Consider the following 20,250-nt stretch of genomic DNA (forward strand, 5'->3'; position numbering starts at 1 on the left):
TTATCCTATGCGTTTGGTTCACCATGATCGGAATTATATATAATTTTTTGCCTCGTGAAGGAGAAAGTATCTCTCAAGCTTGGGGGAGGCTTAAGTCAATGTTATATTCATGCCCCAATCATGAGCTCTCAAGAGAAATTATTATTCAAAAAAATTATGCTCGACCTTCTCATCAGTACTACAGGATGCTGCTAACGCGACACTACGATCAGAGACCCTTCGACGAAACTATGTGCGATGCAATAATCACAAATGGTGGTGTAAAAAACTCGTCAAAAAGGTGCAAAAAGTTTGCGATGGAGGATGCATCAAACACGGTTCAGATTTTAATTGCGTGTGTGATGCAGGGCATACGGTTCAGTTCAATTAAATGTTTGCGATGAGGAGGAACAAAAGAAACGGGCAGCCAGATGAAGGTGTGTGCGATATATAGCATATGGTTCACTCGGATGAAACTGTTTGTGATTAGGCAACACAAAAGAAATGGTCAGCTAGATCAAGGTGTGTGGGATATATGGCATGCGCTTCACTCTGATGAACTACTTGCGTTGAGACAAGAGAACAGAAACGGTTCAACTTAACAAGATGTGTGTGATACGTGACAAACAGGTCTGTAATCGGAAACGTGTGCGGAGACTGATAACAACATAGACGATTACTGCTACCAAGCCGTATGTGTTGTGAGCAAATGATTGCTGGTATACAATTGTGAGTGATTGATGAAAACATCACCGACGGGTTCCATTGTTTAGTCCGTGTGCGATGTGATTTCTTTGTCCGCCCAACATCTATGCTTTGTCTACAGAGCATCAACATATATACTTAAAAAGACAGCATTGCATAACCAAATTAATCATATAATTACACAAGTGACTACACACATAACATTTCCACACACCAAAGTAAGCAATTACATGCATACTAAAGTAGGAGAAACGAGGATCTCATCATCTACTTATTGTTGCGACGACGCTTGCCATTGCTCTGCTTCCGGCTGGATCCCTGGCCGTTTTGGGGAAGGAGGCACTTCCTCAAGTCAACAATCTGCATATACATGTCGTAGCTCGTGTACGCCTCCTTGGCCGCGTACACAACGTGAGCTTTGTCGAGTTTCTCCATCCAGGCCGAGTGCCATGCATGCTTGTCCTTGTTGCATAAATCCTTCATGTCTCTGTAGTAGGGGTCGATGATGGCCTCGGCGAGGTGAACCAGTGAGTCCTTCTCATGCTCCTTGCTACCCCAGATCTTGTATTGGTCATGGATGTCGACAAGATTCTAGCAGGCAATGCATGAATTCTTGAGCGCCTTTATATCATTGGTGATGTCCACCGTAGCGAACATGTAGTAGGGGCTGTTGACAAACCTCGCAAAACACTCACAAGGCCTTGTGGCCAGACAGTAGTGGTAGACGAGGATGTGGTGGCGCACGCACATCTAGGCGACGACGACCTTGGGACAAGACCCGACACGAGCGCGGGAGTACTCGAGGTCGAACCCGACCACCTTGTACTTATCCTTGGCAAGCAATAGCTCCATGATGTGGATGGATTGCTCCACCCAGACCGGGTCGTTGGTGTACACCACCGAGAGGTCCATGAACTGCTGTGGGTGTCCACCACGGCACGCATGATGAACTACTGCTCATCGTCGGCAGCCGCTCGGAGCGCCATTGGAGCCGCGCAGGATACCCTCTAAGAATTTCTTGTGGTGTGTGTGCTTCTTGCAATGGTGGGGCGCGATCAAAAGGTTGAAGAGACACAAGGGTTAAATGGCCACTGTAATAAATGGGGGCCGGCCGGCCTGTAATCGTCACGTCTTGTCACGACGTTCATAGCGGAGGATTCCAGTGCACGGTTTACAACACCGCACCGCATGCGTGGGCTCGAAGAGGCGCCAAATGTATCACCGGTGAGCCTGTTCCCGCGCTACTGCGCAGTTTACCGCACAAACTTCCCGCCCGGCTAGTTTGGCCACGCGTCGGCTAGAAGGGGGACAAATCGTGGGCGTTTATTGTTGGGGAACGTAGTAATTTCAAAATTTTCCTATGCACACGCAAGATCATGGTGATGCATAGCAATGAGAGGGGAGAGTATTGTCTACGTACCCTCGTAGACCGGAAGCATATTTCCTTCAGTCTCCCACTTGCACTAGAGTCAATAATCTAGTTCACATCGCCATGTGATTTAACAGCAATAGTTCACATCACCATGTGATTAACACCCATAGTTCACATCGATATGTGATCAACACCCAAAGGGTTTACTAGAGTCAGTAATCTAGTTCACATCGCTATGTGATTAACACCCAAAGAGTACTAAGGTGTGATCATGTTTTGCTTGTGAGATAATTTTAGTCAACGGGTCTGTCACATTCAGATCCGTAAGTATTTTGCGAATTTCTATGTCAACAATGCTCTGCACGGAGCTACTCTAGCTTATTGCTCCCACTTTCAATATGTATCTAGATCGAGACTTAGAGTCATCCAGATCTGTGTCAAAACTTGCATCGATGTAACTTTTTACGACGAACCTTTTTGTCACCTCCATAATTGAGAAATATTTCCTTATTCCACTAAGGATAATTTTGACCGTTGTCCAGTGATCTACTCTTAGATCACTATTGTACTCCCTTGCTTAACACAGTGTAGGGTATACAATAGATCTGGTACACAGCATGGCATACTTTATAGAACCTATGGCTGAGGCATAGGGAATGACTTTCATTCTATTTCTATCTTCTGCCATGGTCGGGCTTTGAGACTTACTCAATTTCACACCTTGCAACACAGGCAAGAACTCTTTCTTTGACTGTTCCATTTTGAACTACTTCAAAATCTTGTCAAGGTATGTACTCATTGAAAAAACTTATCAAGCGTCTTGATCTATCTCTATAGATCTTGATGCTCAATATGTAAGTAGCTTTACCGAGGTCTTTCTTTGAAAAACTCCTTTCAAATATTCCTTTATGCTTTCCAGAAAATTATACATTATTTCCGATCAATAATATGTTGTTCACATATACTTATCAGAAATGTTGTAGTGCTCCCACTCACTTTCTTGTAAATACAGACTTCACCGTAAGTCTGTATAAAACTATATGCTTTGATCAACTTATCAAAGCGTATATTCCAACTCCGAGATGCTTGCACCAGTCCATAGATGGATCGTTGGAGCTTGCATATTTTGTTAACACCTTTAGGATTGAAAAAACCTTCTGGTTGCATCATATACAACTCTTCTTTAAGAAATCCATTAAGGAATGCAGTTTTGTTTATCCATTTGCCAGATTTCATAAAATGCGGCAATTGCTAACATGATTCGGACAGACTTAAGCATATATACGAGTGAGAAAATCTCATCGTAGTCAACACCTTGAACTTGTCGAAAACCTTTTGCGACAATTCTAGCTTTGTAGATAGTAACACTACTATCAGCGTCCGTCTTCCTCTTGAAGATCCATTTATTTTCTATGGCTTGCCGATCATCGGGAAAATCCATCAAAGCCCATACTTTGTTCTCATACATGGATCATATCTCAGATTTTATGGCCTCAAACCATTTCGCGGAATCTGGGCTCATCATCGCTTCCTCATAGTTCGCAAGTTCGTCATGGTCTAGTAACATGACTTCCAGAACAGGATTACTGTACCACTCTGGTGCGGATCTCACTCTGGTTTACCTACGAGATTCAGTAGCAACTTGATCTGAAGTTACATGATCATCATCATTAGCTTCCTCACTAATTGGTGTAGTAGTCACAGGAACAGATTTCTGTGATGAACTACTTTCCAACAAGGGAGCAGGTACAGTTACCTCATCAAGTTCTACTTTCCTCCCACTCACTTCTTTCGAGAGAAACTCCTTCTCTAGAAAAACTCCGAATTTAGCAACAGAAGTCTTGCCTTCGGATTTGTGATAGAAGGTGTACCCAACAGTCTCCTTTGGGTATCCTATGAAGACATATTTCTCCGATTTGGGTTTGAGCTTATCAGGATGAAACTTTTTCATATAAGCATCACAGTCCCAAACTTTAAGAAACGACAACTTTGGTTTCTTGCCAAACCACAGTTCAGATTGTGTCGTCTCAACGGACTTAGATGGTGCCCTTTTAAACGTGAATGCAGCTGTCTTTAATGCATAACCCCAAAACGATAGTGGTAGATCGATAAGAGACATCATAGATCGCACCATATCTAATAAAGTACGGTTATAATGTTCGGACACACCATTATGCTGTGGTGTTCCAGGTGGCGTGAGTAGTAAAACTATTTCACATTGTTTTAACTGAAGGCCAAACTCGTAACTCAAATATTTTACCTCTGCGATCATATCGTAGAAACTTTTATTTTCTTGTTGCGATGATTCTCCACTTCACTCTGAAATTCTTTGAACTTTTCAAATATTTCAGACTTGTGTTTCATTAAGTAGATATACCCATATCTGCTCAAATCATCTGTGAAGGTCAGAAAATAATGATACCCGCCGCGAGCCTTAACACTCATCGGATCTCATACATCAGTATGTATTATTTCCAATAAGTCAGTTGCTCGCTCCATAGTTCCGGAGAACGGCGTTTTAGTCATCTTACCCATGAGGCATGGTTCACAAGCATCAACTGATTCATAATCAAGTGATTCCAAAAACCCATCAGCATGGAGTTTCTTCATGCGCTTTACACCAATATGACCTAAACGGCAGTGCCAGAAATAAGTTGCACTATCATTATTAACTTTGCATCTTTTGGTTTCAATAGTATGATTATGTGTATCACTACGATCGAGATCCAACGAACTATTTTCATTGGGTGTGTAACCATATAAGGTTTTATTCATGTAAACAGAACAACAATTTATTCTCTTACTTAAATGAATAACCGTATTACAATAAACATGATCAAATCATATTCATGCTCAACGCAAACAGCAAATAACACTTATTCAGGTTCAACACTAATCCCGAAAGTATAGGGAGTGTGCGATGATGATCATATCAATCTTGGAACCACTTCCAACACACATCGTCACTTCACCCTTAACTAGTCTCTGTTTATTCTGCAACTCCTGTTTCGAGTTACTAATCTTAGCAACTGAACTAGTATCAAATACTGAGGGGTTGCTATAAACACTAGTAAAGTACACATCAATAACATGTATATCAAATATACTTATGTTCACTTTGCCATCCTTCTTATCTGCCAATCACTTGGGGTAGTTCCGCTTCCAGTGACCAGTCCCTTTGCAGTAGAAACACTTAGTCTCAGGCTTAGGACCAGACTTGGGCTTTTTCACTTGAGCAGCAACTTGCTAGCTGTTCTTCTTGAAGTTCCCCTTCTTCCCTCTGCCTTTTTCTTGAAACTAGTGGTCTTGTCTACCATCAACACTTGATGTTTTTCTCGATTTCTACCTTCGTCAATTTCCGCATTACGAAGAGCTTGGGAATCGTTTCCGTTATCCCTTGCATATCATAGTTCATCACGAAGTTCTACTAACTTGGTGATGGTGACTAGAGAATTCTGTCAATCACTATCTTATCTGGAAGATTAACTCCCACTTGATTCAAGTGATTGTAGTACTCAGACAATCTGAGCACATGCTCACTAGTTGAGCGATTCTCCTCCATCTTTTAGCTATAGAACTTGTTGGAGACTTCATATCTCTCAACTCGGGTATTTTCTTGAAATATTAACTTCAACTCCTGGAACATCTCATATGCTCCATGACGTTCAAAACGTCTTTGAAGTCCCGATTCTAAGCCATTAAGCATGGTGCACTAAACTATCAAGTAGTCATCATATTGAGCTAGCCAAATGTTTATAACGTCTGCATCTGCTCCTGCAATAGGTCCGTCACCTAGCGGTGCATCAAGGACATAATTCTTCTGTGCAGCAATGAGGATAAACCTCAGATCACGGATCCAATCCGCATCATTGCTACTAACATCTTTCAACACAATTTTCTCTAGGAACATATCAAAATAAACACAGGGAAGCAACAACGCGAGCTATTGATCTACAACATAATTTGCAAAATACTACCAGGACTAAGTTCATGATAAATTTAAGTTCAATTAATCATATTACTTAAGAACTCCCACTTAGATAGACATCCCTCTAATCCTCTAAGTGATTACGTGGTCCAAATCAACTAAACCATGTCCAATCATCACGTGAGATGGAGTAGTTTCATTGGTGAACATCGCTATGTTGATCATATCTGCTATATGATTCACGCTCGACCTTTCGGTCTCCGTGTTCCGAGGCCATATCTGTATATGCTTGGCTCGTCAAGTATAACCTGAGTATTCTGCGTGTGCAACTGTTTTGCACCCGTTGTATTTGAACGTAGAGCCTATCACACCCGATCATCACTGGTGTCTCAGCACGAAGAACTTTCGCAACGGTGCATACTCAGGGCGAACACTTCTTGATAATTAGTGAGAGATCATCTTATAATGCTACCGTCAATCAAAGCAAGATAAGATGCATAAAAGATAAACATCACATGCAATCAATATAAGTGATATCATATGGCCACCATCATCTTGTGCTTGTGATCTCCATCTTTGAAGCACCGTCATGATCACCATCGTCACCGGCGCGACACCTTGATCTCCATCGTAGCATCGTTGTCGTCTCACCAATCTTATGCTTCCACGACCATCGCTACCGCTTAGTGATAAAGTAAAGCATTACAGCGCGATTGCATTGCATACAATAAAGCGACAACCATATGGCTCCTGCCAGTTGCCGATAACTCGGTTACAAAACATGATCATCTCATACAATAAAATTTAGCATCATGTCTTGACCATATCACATCACAACATGCCCTGCAAAAACAAGTTAGACGTCCTCTACTTTGTTGTTGCAAGTTTTATGTGGCTGCTACGGGCTTAAGTAAGAACCAATCTTACCTACGCATCAAAACCACAACGATAGTTTGTCAAGTTGGTGCTGTTTTAACCTTCGCAAGGACCGGGCGTAGCCACACTCGGTTCAACTAAAGTTGGAGAAACTGTCACCCGCTAGCCACCTTTGTGCAAAGCACGTCGGGAGAACCGGTCTCGCGTAAGCGTACGCGTAATGTCGGTCCGGGCCGCTTCGTCCAACAATACCGCCGAACCAAAGTATGACATGCTGGTAAGCAGTATGACTTATATCGCCCACAACTCACTTGTGTTCTACTCGTGCATATAACATCAACATATAAAACCTAGGCTCGGATGCCACTGTTGGGGAACGTAGTAATTTCAAAAAAATTCCTACGCACACGCAAGATCATGGTGATGCATAGCAACGAGAGGGGAGAGTGTGATCTACGTACCCTTGTAGACCGACAGCGGAAGCGTTAGCACAACGCGGTTGATGTAGTCGTACGTCTTCACGGCCCGACCGATCAAGCACCGAAACTACGGCACCTCCGAGTTTTAGCACACGTTCAGCTCGATGATGATCCCCGGACTCCGATCCAGCAAAGTGTCGGGGAAGAGTTCCGTCAGCACGACGGCGTGGTGACGATCTTGATGTTCTACCGTCGCAGGGCTTCGCCTAAGCACCGTTACAATATTATCGAGGATTATGGTGGAAGGGGGCACCGCACACAGCTAAGAATATGATCACGTGGATCAACTTGTGTCTAGAGCTGCCCCCTTGCCCCCGTATATAAAGGAGCAAGGGAGGAGGAGGCCGGCCCTAGGAGGGGGCGCGCCAAGTGTGGAGTCCTACTAGGACTCCCTAGTCCTAGTAGGATTCCACCTCCCATATGGAATAGGAAAAGAGGAAGGGAAAAGGAGAAGGAAGGAAGGGGGCGCCCCCCTTCCCTAGTCCAATTCGGACCAGACCAAGGGGAGGGGTGCGGCCACCCTTGAGGCCCTTTTTCTTCTTTCCCGTATGGCCCAATAAGGCCCAATACGTATTCTCGTAACTCTCCGGTACTCCAAAAAATACCCGAATCACTCGGAACCTTTCCGATGTCCGAATATAGTCGTCCAATATATCGATCTTTACGTCTCGACCATTTCGATACTCCTTGTCATGTCCCCGATCTCATCCGGGACTTCGAACTCCTTCGGTACATCAAAACTCATAAACTCATAATATAACTGTCATTGAAACCTTAAGCGTGCGGACCCTACGGGTTCGAGAACAATGTAGACATGACCGAGACACGTCTCCAGTCAATAACCAATAGCGGAACCTGGATGCTCATATTGGCTCCCACATATTCTACGAAGGTCTTTATCGGTCAGACCGCATAACAACATACGTTGTTCCCTTTGTCATCGGTATGTTACTTGCCCGAGATTCGATCGTCGGTATCTTAATACCTAGTTCAATCTCGTTACCGGCAAGTCTCTTTACTCGTTCCGTAATACATCATCTCGCAACTAACTCATTAGTTGCAATGCTTTCAAGGCTTATGTGATGTGCATTACCGAGAGGGCCCAGAGATACCTCTCCGACAATCGGAGTGACAAATCCTAATCTCGAAATACGCCAACCCAACATGTACCTTTGGAGACACCTGTAGAGCTCCTTTATAATCACCCAGTTACATTGTGACGTTTGGTAGCACACAAAGTGTTCCTCCGGCAAACGGGAGTTGCATAATCTCATAGTCATAGGAACATGTATAAGTCATGAAGAAAGCAATAGCAACATACTAAACGATCGGGTGCTAAGCTAATGGAATGGGTCATGTCAATCACATCATTCTCCTAATGATGTGATCCCGTTAATCAAATAACAACTCTTTTGTTTATGGTTAGGAAACATAACCATCTTCGATTAACGGCTAGTCAAGTAGAGGCATACTAGTGACACTTTGTTTGTCTATGTATTCACACAAGTATTATGTTTCCGGTTAATACAATTCTAGCATGAATAATAAACATTTATCATGATATAAGGAAATAAATAATAACTTTATTATTGCCTCTAGGGCATATTTCCTTCATCCATGACGAGGAGGGAGTAGTTCACCCTCAGGGCTGAGGGTATGTACAAGTAGCTATGTGTTTGATCTCTCTCTCTCTCTCTCTCGTGTTCTTGATTTGGCACGATCTTGATGTACCGCGAGCTTTGCTATTATAGTTGGATCTTATGATGTTTCTCCCCCTCTAACTTCTTGTAATGGATTGAGTTTTCCCTTTGAGGTTGTCTTAACGGATTGAGTCTTTAAGGATATGAGAACACTTGATGTATGTCTTGCATGTGCTTATCTGTGGTGACATTGGGATATTCACGTGATCTACTTGACGTATGTTTTGGTGATCAACTTGCGGGTTCTGTGACCTTGTGAACTTATGCATAGGGGTTGGCACACGTTTTCGTCTTGACTCTCCGGTAGAAACTTTGGGGCACTCTTTCAAGTTCTTTGTGTTGGTTTGAATAGATGAATCTGAGATTGTGTGATGCATATCGTATAATCGAACACGCGGATACTTGTGGTGACACTGGAGTATCTAGGTGACATTAGGATTTTGGTTGATGTGTGTCTTAAGGTATTATTTTAGTACGAACTCTAGGGCTGTTTGTGACACTTATAGGAATAGCCCAATAGATCGATCAGAAAGAATAACTTTGAGGTGGTTTCGTACCCTACAATAATCTCTTCGTTTGTTCTCTGCTATTAGTGACTTTGGAGTGACTCTTTGTTACATGTTGAGGGATTGTTATATGATCTAATTATGTTATCATTGTTGAGAGAACTTCCACTAGTGAAAGTATGAGCCCTAGGCCTTGTTTCCAAGCATTGCAATACCATTTTCGCTCACTTTTGTTACTAGTTACCTTGCTGTTTTTATATTTTCAGATTACAAAAACCTATATCTACCATGCATATTGCACGTGTATCATCATCTCTTCGCCGAACTAGTGCACCCATACAATTTACCATTGTATTGGGCATGTTGGGGACACAAGAGACTCTTTGTTATTTGGTTGCAGGGTTGTTTGAGAGAGACCATCTTCATCCTACGCCTCCCACGGATTGATAAACCTTAGGTCATCCACTTGAGGGAAATTTGCTACTGTCCTACAAATCTCTGCACTTGGAGGCCCAACAACGTCTACAATAAGAAGCTTCTATAGTAGACATCAGGGTTGTGCATGATAAATACTTCATGTTAAGAAGATGGAGCATGACAAGACTATATGATTTTGTAGGGATATCATTCTTTAAACATTGATATTTTGAAAGACATGATTGTTTGTTGGGATGCCTGAGTATTGACGTCTTTATGTCAAACTATAGACTATTGCTTTGAATCACTCGTGTCTTAATATTTGTGCCATGATTAGATATATGACCAAGATTATGCTAGGTAGCATTGCACATCAAAAATTATCTTTTTTTATCATTTACCTACTCGAGGACGAGCATATTAAGCTTGGGGATGCTGATACGTCTCTGTCGTATCTATAATTTTTTATTGTTATTCGACTTTCACATACTTTTGGAAAAAAATTATATGATTTATTGGACTAACATATTGATCAGTGCCCAGTGTCAATTCCTGTTTGTTGCATGTTTTTTTGTTTCGCAGAATACATATCAAACAAAGTCCAAACGCGATAAAAATTTACGGAGAATTATTTTGGAATATATGTGATTTTTGGTAGGTGGAATCAACGCAAATGGAGGGCCACGGCCTCCACAAGACACCATGGCGCGTGGTGGTGCCTTGTGGGCACCTCGTAAGTCGGTTGGGGCTCTACTTCAGACGCAAGGAAGCTTATATCTGGAAAAAAATCATGTTAAAATTTCAGCGCAATCGAAGTTACGGATCTTCGGGAATTTAAAAACGGTAAAAGGCCAGAAAACAGGAACGTGGAACAGAAGATAACAGAGAGATAGATCCAATCTAGGAGGGGCTCTCGCCCCTCCACTGGCATGGAGGATATGGACCAGAGGGGAAACCTTCCTCCCATCTAGGGGGAGGCCAAGGAAGAATAAGAACGAGGGGGGGCTCTCCCCCCTCTCTCCCGGTGGTGCCGGAGTGCCGTCGGGGCAAGGATCGTCACGACGATCTACATCAACAATCTTGCTACCGTCAACACCAACTTTATTCCCCTCTATGCAACGGTATAAACTCTCTATTCCCTCTGCAATTCTCTACTTAAACATGGTGCTCAACACTATATATTATTATCCAATTGTATGTGGTTATCCTATGATGTTTTAGTAGATCTGTTTTGTCCTATGGGTTGATTGATAATCATGATTGGTTTGAGTTGTATATTTTATTTTGGTGCTATCCTATGGTGCCCTCCGTGTCGCGCAAACGTGAGGGATCCCCGCCGTAGGGTGTTGCAATACGTTCATGATTCGCTTATGTTGGGTGGCCAGAGTGGCAGAAGCTTACGCCTGAGTAAGGGGGTTGTTGCCTATGAGATAAAGAGGACTTGATACTTAATGCTATGGTTGGGTTTTACCTTAATGATCTTTAGTAGTTGTAGATGCTTGGTAGAGTTCCAATAATAAGTGCATATGATCCAAGTACGGAAAATATGTTAGCTCATGCCTCTTCTTCATATAAAATTGTAATAATGATTACCGGTGTAGTTATCAATTGCCTATGGACAAAACTTTCTCTTGTGTTACAAAAAGCTATCCACTTTTATTATCTTGCAATTTATTCGTAGTTTTATCTTGCTAAGTACTTCTAGTTTTATTCTTGTTCTAGGTAAAGCAAATGTCAAGTGTGCATAGAGTTGTATCGGTGGTCGATAGAACTTGAGGGAATATTCGTTCTACCTTTAGCTCCTTGTTGGGTTTGACACTCTTATTTATCGAAAAAGGCTACAAGCGATCCCCTATACTTGTGGGTTATCACTTGGTTCAGGAAGTTTGTTAGGCAATAGCTGAAATGCTACAATGTCAGAAGGCATCACTCCCCTGTACTTATCTGGGGTTACCTCTCTCTCTTCACAAGATCAAGCATGAGATGTTGATGCCTATCATACATCAGGTCGACAAGAGATTGGCCGGCTGGCTAGCGACCTTTCTATCTTGGGGAGGTCAGCTAACTCTTATCAATGTCGTGCTTGCAGCAATCCGCGACTATTTCATGGGCTGTTTCTTATGGCCCAAGGAGTCCATCTAGAAGCTAGAACAGATTTTGAGAGGCTTTTTGTAGCAAGGAAAGAATGGCGCTAAGGGGGCCAGTGTCTTGTGGCATGGGAGTAGGGGTCACGTTGCCCATAACATTGGGGGGGTGGGAGTACGAGATCTTCAGGCACACAACATGGCAATGATATGCAGATTCATGGTTAAGAACTTAAACAACGCTGAGGTCCCGTGCTATAAATGGTTTGTTGTCAAGTACTACCAGAAGGAGCTCTGTTAGTATGACCATAGTCGAGATACTGCCTTTTGGCATGGCTTAAAGTCCTCTTTAAAGTCGGTTGTGGAGGCTGCTAGATGCATGCTTGGTGATGGATCTACGGTTTCCTTCTGGTATGACCTCTGGCTTGACTGTGGCTGCCTTAGGTTTACCTTCCCAACGCCGTTCACTTTCTCCAGGTCCGAATTCTGCATGGTGGAATCCCAATTCTGTGAGGGCCACTCGGATCTTTAGCTGCATCCAAACCACAAGAGCTGGAGGCACTTAATGAAATACAGGCCACTGCTTGGCGTTCGGCGGCGACACTCCTTGGAGGTGGCGAGGTAGCGGCGGTCTATGGGCGGTGAGGACTTCATTGGTCGGCGAGTTGCAGCGCGGTGACATGACAGTCCAAGTCCAAGTAGGCCCGGCCAGGCCGTCGGGGCCCGACAACTCCCCGTCGCCGTGTCTGATCAGCTCCGCTGCGGCGGTGGAGGCTGTCCCCTCCCTCCGGTCGAGTTGCGGTCACTCCCATGGCCCGTGTCTCCTTTCCCTCTCCAGGTCTCGTGTTGGCATCTCCAAAGAGGTGGCATGGGTGGTCCGATAACTGTGGTGGCATAGGCTGGTGGGCGGCTTTTGGGGTGGTGCATTTCGAAGTGCCTGGGTGGTGGTGGTGGTTGTGGATCGGGAGAAATCCGTATCGGCTTGTCCGGCACCGATGCGAACACGCCTACGGGCGTTGTCGGACCTTCCTGAGGAGCATTGGGTATATCCCTTCCCCACTATCCCCCATGTACTGGGGGAAACCCTAGAACTTATCCAGGCAACAGCGGCGGTGTCGTCGCATCCCTTCTTGAAGGTGTTGCTTGGTGTGTGGCGCTTCTGGATGCCGGGAGGATGGTGGCACTTCTTCGGAGGGTGTAGCAGTTGCCGGTCTTCCATTCTTCGTTGATCTGCCGGTGTCGGCATTTATTTCTCTTTCTTTTTCTTCTTTTTTCCCTTTGGGCTTATCTGTGCTGCAACCCTAGCGAGCTGGATGCATCAGATGTTTGCTTTATAATAAAAAGCAGGGGGAAACCCTTTATCATAAATACTGGCCACTGTTCATCCACAGGTAGATGTACCTGATGCCAGAATGCCTCCCACTGACGAAAAACAGCTCACCACAACATACTTCTACAAGCTGCTCGCATTTAGAGGAAGAACCTGTATGATCGCACCTTTTATCTGGGATAGGATCATTCAGCACAAACACCAAACTTTTCTCTAGATTGATTTGAGGGACAGACACAATATGAGGGATACCATGTTGAAGAAACACTGGACCAAAATTGTGACTCACAATGGATGTGAGCTATGCCCAGTTACAGAGAATATGAATCACATTCTGCTTAGGTGCAAGCTTGCTGGAGCTGTTTTGGACCAAATTGGGCCTATGTGAACTAGCCACCGCTTCTCCAACTGCCCAAGACTTCCTTCTACCCGAGCAACCAGCGGCTAGATTTGGGAAGTTGTGGCACATCTACTTTGCAGCTTGTGCTATAGCCCTTCAGAATGCAAGAAACGCGCAAGTCTTCCATGGGGATTTTTGGAATGAGAGATACGCATACAATGAGATTGCTGAGCTCATCAAGCTGTGAACAGTGCGCGCTGCAGGAGAAAATCAAAGAGAACATTTGATTGCATGGGCTAATTGGCTGCTAGCTAGCTAGCTTGATAAAACCATTCCTCCTTCCCCCGAGATGTACCTCTCCCCAGGTCTAGTGGTGGCCTGCTGCACGAACTGTGCAACGCTAACATCGCTTTCATGTAAATGACTTTGATCATTCAGGTGCTTCACCCATTTTGAATGCATAAGGTAGAAAATGATCTACCTTTTTATTCAAAAATATATATTTAGGCTTGAGAAATGGACTTGCTAAAAAGCTGCCACGTCTATGTTTGCTAATGTTTTCAGTCCATTGGTGTTTCCTTTATTATCATCTTGTGGACTTTGGATCTCTGTCAGTACATGAATTAAGTTTCTACAGTTTCTTATTACTGTATTTCTTTGCAAGGGATTTTTGTTCATGCACGACTCACTGTACAATAAGAATTACTGATAATTCATGGACAGTAGGAGTTTTCTGCCTGGTCGTAATTACTCAAATACCATATTTTTCAATGTTTTCTCTTCTTATTTTTTATAAGAAGAAAATAAGAGTTTACTTTGGTGCATGTGATGTGGTTCTTGGAATGCTTCCTTTAGCATGGGAATTTATACACCATGGAGTTAATAAATAAATTGAAATATAAAAATAAGAAGAAAAAGATACATTTTGGTAGGTTTGCTCACCATTGTAGTTTGAATTAAAAAGAGCATTGCTGTTTCAACATATTGAATCATGGGCTGGCAAAAAGTAATATATTGCATGCTCATAATAAATTTTATTTACATTTCTGTTCTCTTTCATGGAAAACTATAGACTTCATACTAGATTGAAAAAATACATTTTATTCGTGTCACCGACATGGTCCAACACTAATGGAAATATGACCTTTTACAGTTTGAGCAACCTTGTGAAATAACTATTTAAGGATTACTCTTTCTACTGCTACTAAGATGCTTAATATAAGCCATAACTTAATAAAAGGTAGCTCTAGCTATAAATTCGTCGCCGGCTTTGAATGATATTATGGCTTGAGCAATGTTGTGAAATAACCATTCAATGATTAATTTTTCCACTGCTACTCAGGTTCTTAGCATAAACTGGATAATTAAATACCGATTATGTAGGTAGTTCTAGTTACAAATTAACTGCATGCTTTGAATGATGGCTAATGAACCTCCAGAAATTGTAGCTGGGTCTGCAAATGTACGAAATGAACAGAAATTTATTCCCCTTAGCCATCGTAGCATACCCATTGATGGATCTAACTTCTGATTTATTATTTGTTATGTATCACAATAGTATAGTATCCTTCGAAAAGATGCAGACACAAGAAAATTTATAGTCGATGGTATGGCTAGCATTGAAAGTGAGACACCAACCCTAATGTCTGTTTCAAATGCAATGCTCTAATTTTGTGCCAAATCCAAGCTTCTTGTTTTATGTATTTAATACTAGAGTATGTTAGTCATGATTAGCAAAATCCTTGCACCCAATAGTCTAGGAAAGCAGTTGGATCGGTGTTATTACGTGTGGTTTGCAATTTGTCCTTGTAATAATATAGCTGCTAGCATACCCACTTGGTTGTTCTCTCAACAAGTCACATCTCCGAAAGTTCAATAGAGACTTGCACCTCAGAGTTTACATTTTCTCTGGTGATCCTCCATTCCAAATACAAGATTTGTTGTTTATTTGATTTAAGTGTAGGTAAGTGCAAAATTAAACCATGCTAATTCGATCAGGTTTGGGCATATACGTAGCCAAAAAATTGAGTGATAAGAAATAACAATTGAACCTATTTAATTGTGTGGGGATGCATACAATTGGTATACCGAAGTCTCAAATTACTTAATGATTATAAATGGTATAGCAAAAGCACTGTTTAACAAGTGCACATAAAGCTCATTGCCTTGGGATTGATCATGTTTATCGTGAATACGTGAATAGTGTGACCACATCGGCGATGGTGGTGAAGGGGAAAAGCGATAACAAGGACATGTCGCTAGTTGGGGTGTGAAGATTTTTTTTTCTCCCGTTGCAACACACAGTCACATTTACTAGTCTATCTATATGGCAATTAATAGTTGCCCCAATAAGCAATCTCTCTCTCTCTCTCTCCGCGCGCGCGCGTGCGTGCGTGCGTGCGTGCGTGCGTGCGTGCGTGCGTGTGTGTGTGTGTGTGTGTTCAACGCAAGCTATCAATTGGTGGTTTCGGCTAAAACCAATCCGCCGACAAGTGTTGAACCATAATCATCTTATACTTACATGGAGAAGCACCTCCAAGCACTATTGGTCCTTCTCGCATGCTATGCTGTTCATGCACAATGTAAGTGGCACAAATGCAACACCTTCTTCTTGTGCTTCTCATCGATTCATTGCTTAATTCCAACTTGAACTCTACCATGTGATCGCATGCGTTCCATGTCCAAATATCAATAGTGTATTTTCCTTAACATTTGCATAGGCCAAGCCATAGGTGTTCATCACATCAACGACGATACATGCTACAAGAGTGACACCATCCCATCATGCTTTTTGTGTTACCCCGATAATCATTGCTTCAGGACGATGGAGGACTGCAAAAGCTCACTGCATACGACCTCCGTCGGTCATGATCTCATCTTATGCACGTCCATGAGCGTGGGCGGTTATTACTAGCTGAAGAATGTGTTAGATTTGTGTTATGTGCCGCTGAAGAAGGATTATGAATGAATAAGAGACGATGAACTATTGCATATTTGTTTAGTTCTCAGCTTTTGTCGATAAGTTTCATTGCAGTTTTGCCGATGAAATTTTGATTCTATCCCTCATACCGCATGTATCACATGTCCTAATTTCATTTCAGTTTGGAGGTGCTACATTGCAAAGATTGGCAGACCAACTATACAAACAAATTTAGTTTACCTCCATGGATTAGCATTTTATTGACCCGAAAATAAAAGTGAACATACCGAGAGAACTTGCTTTGCTTGCCAACTAAAGGCATCCCTGATAGTGTTCACATCGCCGGTGGTCAAATTTGCCATGCAGATAAATAATGATGCCATAAAAAATACTACCAATATGTCTAAAATAGGTGACAGGATGTCTTATATTTTAATACAGATGTAATCGACTTTATATTAGTTTATAGAGGGAGTAATAGAATCAAAGAGAACCAGGATTTAACGGACAACCTAAGATTGCAAAACTCGCAGCATCACTGGCCGCGCGTGCTGTCACAGGTAGAGACAAACCCTATTTCAACTTCCGTCTCCACGCCCTTCGGCATGGCAACATTTAGATGCAGGCCAGTGCCACTGCCATGGATGGTTGTGGTTGCCGTGCAACGTGGATCTAAATAATCTATCTTCTTATGTTTGTTATCGAATTGAATAGAAGAAGTGAAGGCTAGTGGCACGCTGAGCAGGTTTTGTGAAATGAGCGACATTTAATTACCACTTACCGCTAATTCTCAATACATGCAAATTTTCTCTCATTGCAACGCACGAGTATTTGTGCTAGTTATTGTTTAAAAAAGAAATTCAAGTTGCCGTGATTTTTTCCCATTGTTCATCCGAACACGTACGAGGCCTGCGGCATTACCTACCACACCCACCAATGCCCGTGACGAGATCACCACGTTCACCCAGCCAGCGCGCAGCTCAACTCCGACCGAGACACTCAGCCGCCATCTTTTGTCGCGTGCAACCGCGACATACTTCACACGTCGTCGGTTTCAGAACTCTCGCCACCGCACCTAGGCGAACCAAATTGTATTGAGGGAAATGATAGCCCACTGATGGCTATCTTTGGTTGCCATAGCAATATAGCTCGTGCTTTGTGCGCTTTGGCACTTTGACAATTTCCTGATAATGCACATGCACTGCATTTCTGCGCCTCGGGTGGGCTGCAAATGCACTTTCGGGTGAATGTCCACCCGTACACAAAATGTAGTAGAGTACCTCTTTTTACTTACCCTTATGAAAAGTTGTGTGCTTCTCGAAAAATAATCATAGATAGATCAATGGACGTCGACATTGCATTGAGCCACTGACATTGTCCCCAAGTGGCAAATTCGTGCACTACTCCATGCCATGTGAAATTGTCATCAAGTTTCGTTGTACAGATGAAGAACAGTACTAATACACTACCACCCCGCAAAAAAAAAAAACACTACCACAAGAATTGCACACATACACTACCACCAAGAATTGAATGGCATATGCGAATCAACCTGTGGTTGAGTTGGTTAGGTGGACAGTGGTATCCCCAATCCATCAGGGTTCAAATCCTGGTGCTCGCATTATTTCTGGATTTATTTCAGGATTTCCGGCGATGCGCTTTCAGTGCGAGGAGACGTTTCCGTCGACGACGAGGCGCCTACGGTGACTTCGTAAATCTCAAGATGATATGCCGACTCAGTCTCTCGGAGGTGCTCATAGAGATAGGGTGTGCGTGTGTGCGTTCATAGGGATGAGCGTATGCGCGTGTATATGAGCGCTTGTGTCTGTACTGATGCTAAAAAAAATTTTGAATGGCATATATTTCCTGTCCGATGACTTGTCTCACATGCATGCAGGGCCTCTTTGGAAACATATTTTTTGTCGAAATTTGGCCGGAATTGGTTTAGGAAAATGAAACAACAATTCCCGTGTTCCAAACGAAGGCGAGCACATGGATTTTTTGAATATGAAATTAACATGGACCCATCGATCATTTCTTGCTGCATGTCGATCTCGTCGGTCGTGACACCAACGATCGAATCAAAGGCCGATCAGACTTGCATGCCGTCGTCGCTGTCGGCATCGGTCAGCTCCACTTTGTCACTGACCTCGCCACCCTTTCCTCTTTCGATGTACACTATGTCGATGTTGTACAGTACCGGGATCATGACCATGGAGCAGAGGCACGCCAGCACCGGCCCGAAGATCCACAGCAGGAGCGGAACGCCGCCGAAGAAGAGCCTGTTCCCGACGAAGTTGAGCAGGAACCCCCTCTCGAGGACCTCGAGGACATACTCCTTGTTCACCGGCAGGTGGCGGCCGCCGTCGGGGAGGGCGAAGAGGTGGGAGAGGGCGTTGACGAGGAAGGTGGCCTGGTTGAAGGTGCAGATGGCGAGGCTGTGGCAGAGGAAAGAGAGGAGGAAGGCGGTGAGGAGGGCGACGTACTTGAGCGCCATCATGTACTCGCCGTGCGCGCCGAAGACGGCGTCGCTGATGGGCTTCTTGACGGCGTAGGTGCTGCTGAGCACGGCGGCCACGCCGGTGCAGAAGAGGACGGACGTGGTGGCCACCAGCGTGGAGCCCATGATCACGTTCCGCAGCGACTGCACCACCAGCACCGCCTTCTTCTCGTTGTCCTTCATCATGGAGAGCACCCAGAGGCGGCGCGCGGCGGCGTTGACGCCGATGGTGGAGCGCAGCGGGCAGCGGCGGACCGCGCGCCACAGCCACATGTGGTACACGATCGGGAACAGGAGGCCCACGGGGATCAGCACCAGGTCCAAGTAGCTCTCCCTCCACGCCATGATCGCTCCTAGCTCCTCGATCTCACTAAAATCTCTCTTTCTCTCTCACTCCACCTTGCAGCTGCGTGTATACAATTTTCTTTGTGTGACTGTGAGTGCACTCGAGTCGTCTGCGATTGTTTGGTTGATGGTGGAGAGCGAGCATGCATGTTAATATATATATAGGGAGACCAGCCGGGGACGACGATGGTAGCTAGCTGGACAAAAGCGACGACGACCACCGAGCTAGGGCACGTAGGTGTGAAGCACATTGCAAGCATGGTGATATGTGGTGCAAACTCTATTCAAGGGCCACCATGAACTAGTGACCTAAAAAGTAGTCAAAAAACCAGACATGACCAACCTCACCCTGCATGACGACGAAGCAGCACACAAATGTCACTTTCCGTTCGTGTTTTTGTTTGTTTGTCTCTCTGTTTGTTTATGTTTTACCTTTTTATAGTGGGAAAAGTAGATCAGGAGTAGCATATTCCGAGGGATGCCCATTGGTCCTCTTGTGGTGATATTAAACGGCGATATGCCCAGTAATGGTATCCAGCTGCTAGTAATTTACTCACAGACGTATTGGTCTGATTTCTGAAAACCAATAGATGAAGAATGATGGATGAAAAGATTCTAGTTTCACACTAGTATAAATCAATTGGGGAAACCGTGTCTGTATGCACATACATATGTGCTCGTTCGCGGATCCTTCAGATGGAACTAGCTGGCCTGTACTTAACCAATGCACGTTCTAGACCTCATTTGACATTATTTTTCAATATGGGTT

At 43.7% G+C, this 20,250-nt stretch overlaps 1 protein-coding gene across 1 annotated transcript; it reads right to left on the minus strand.

Annotated features, from left to right (window-relative positions):
* Positions 1 to 18,473: 18,473 nt before the first annotated feature.
* Positions 18,474 to 19,616, minus strand: LOC125522301. Its single transcript, XM_048687374.1, has one exon. The coding sequence runs from the start codon at positions 19,479 to 19,481 to the stop codon at positions 18,729 to 18,731; it is 753 nt and encodes a 250-aa protein (XP_048543331.1). The 5' UTR covers positions 19,482 to 19,616; the 3' UTR covers positions 18,474 to 18,728.
* Between the last annotated feature and the right edge of the window lie 634 nt (positions 19,617 to 20,250).

This window comes from Triticum urartu, chromosome 7, assembly GCF_003073215.2.
Source record: "Triticum urartu cultivar G1812 chromosome 7, Tu2.1, whole genome shotgun sequence".
Taxonomy (NCBI): domain Eukaryota; kingdom Viridiplantae; phylum Streptophyta; class Magnoliopsida; order Poales; family Poaceae; genus Triticum; species Triticum urartu.

Excerpts from the sequence above, each read along its gene's own strand:
- LOC125522301 (XM_048687374.1), bottom strand. The coding sequence starts at position 19,481 with ATGGCGTGGAGGGAGAGCTACTTGGACCTGGTGCTGATCCCCGTGGGC.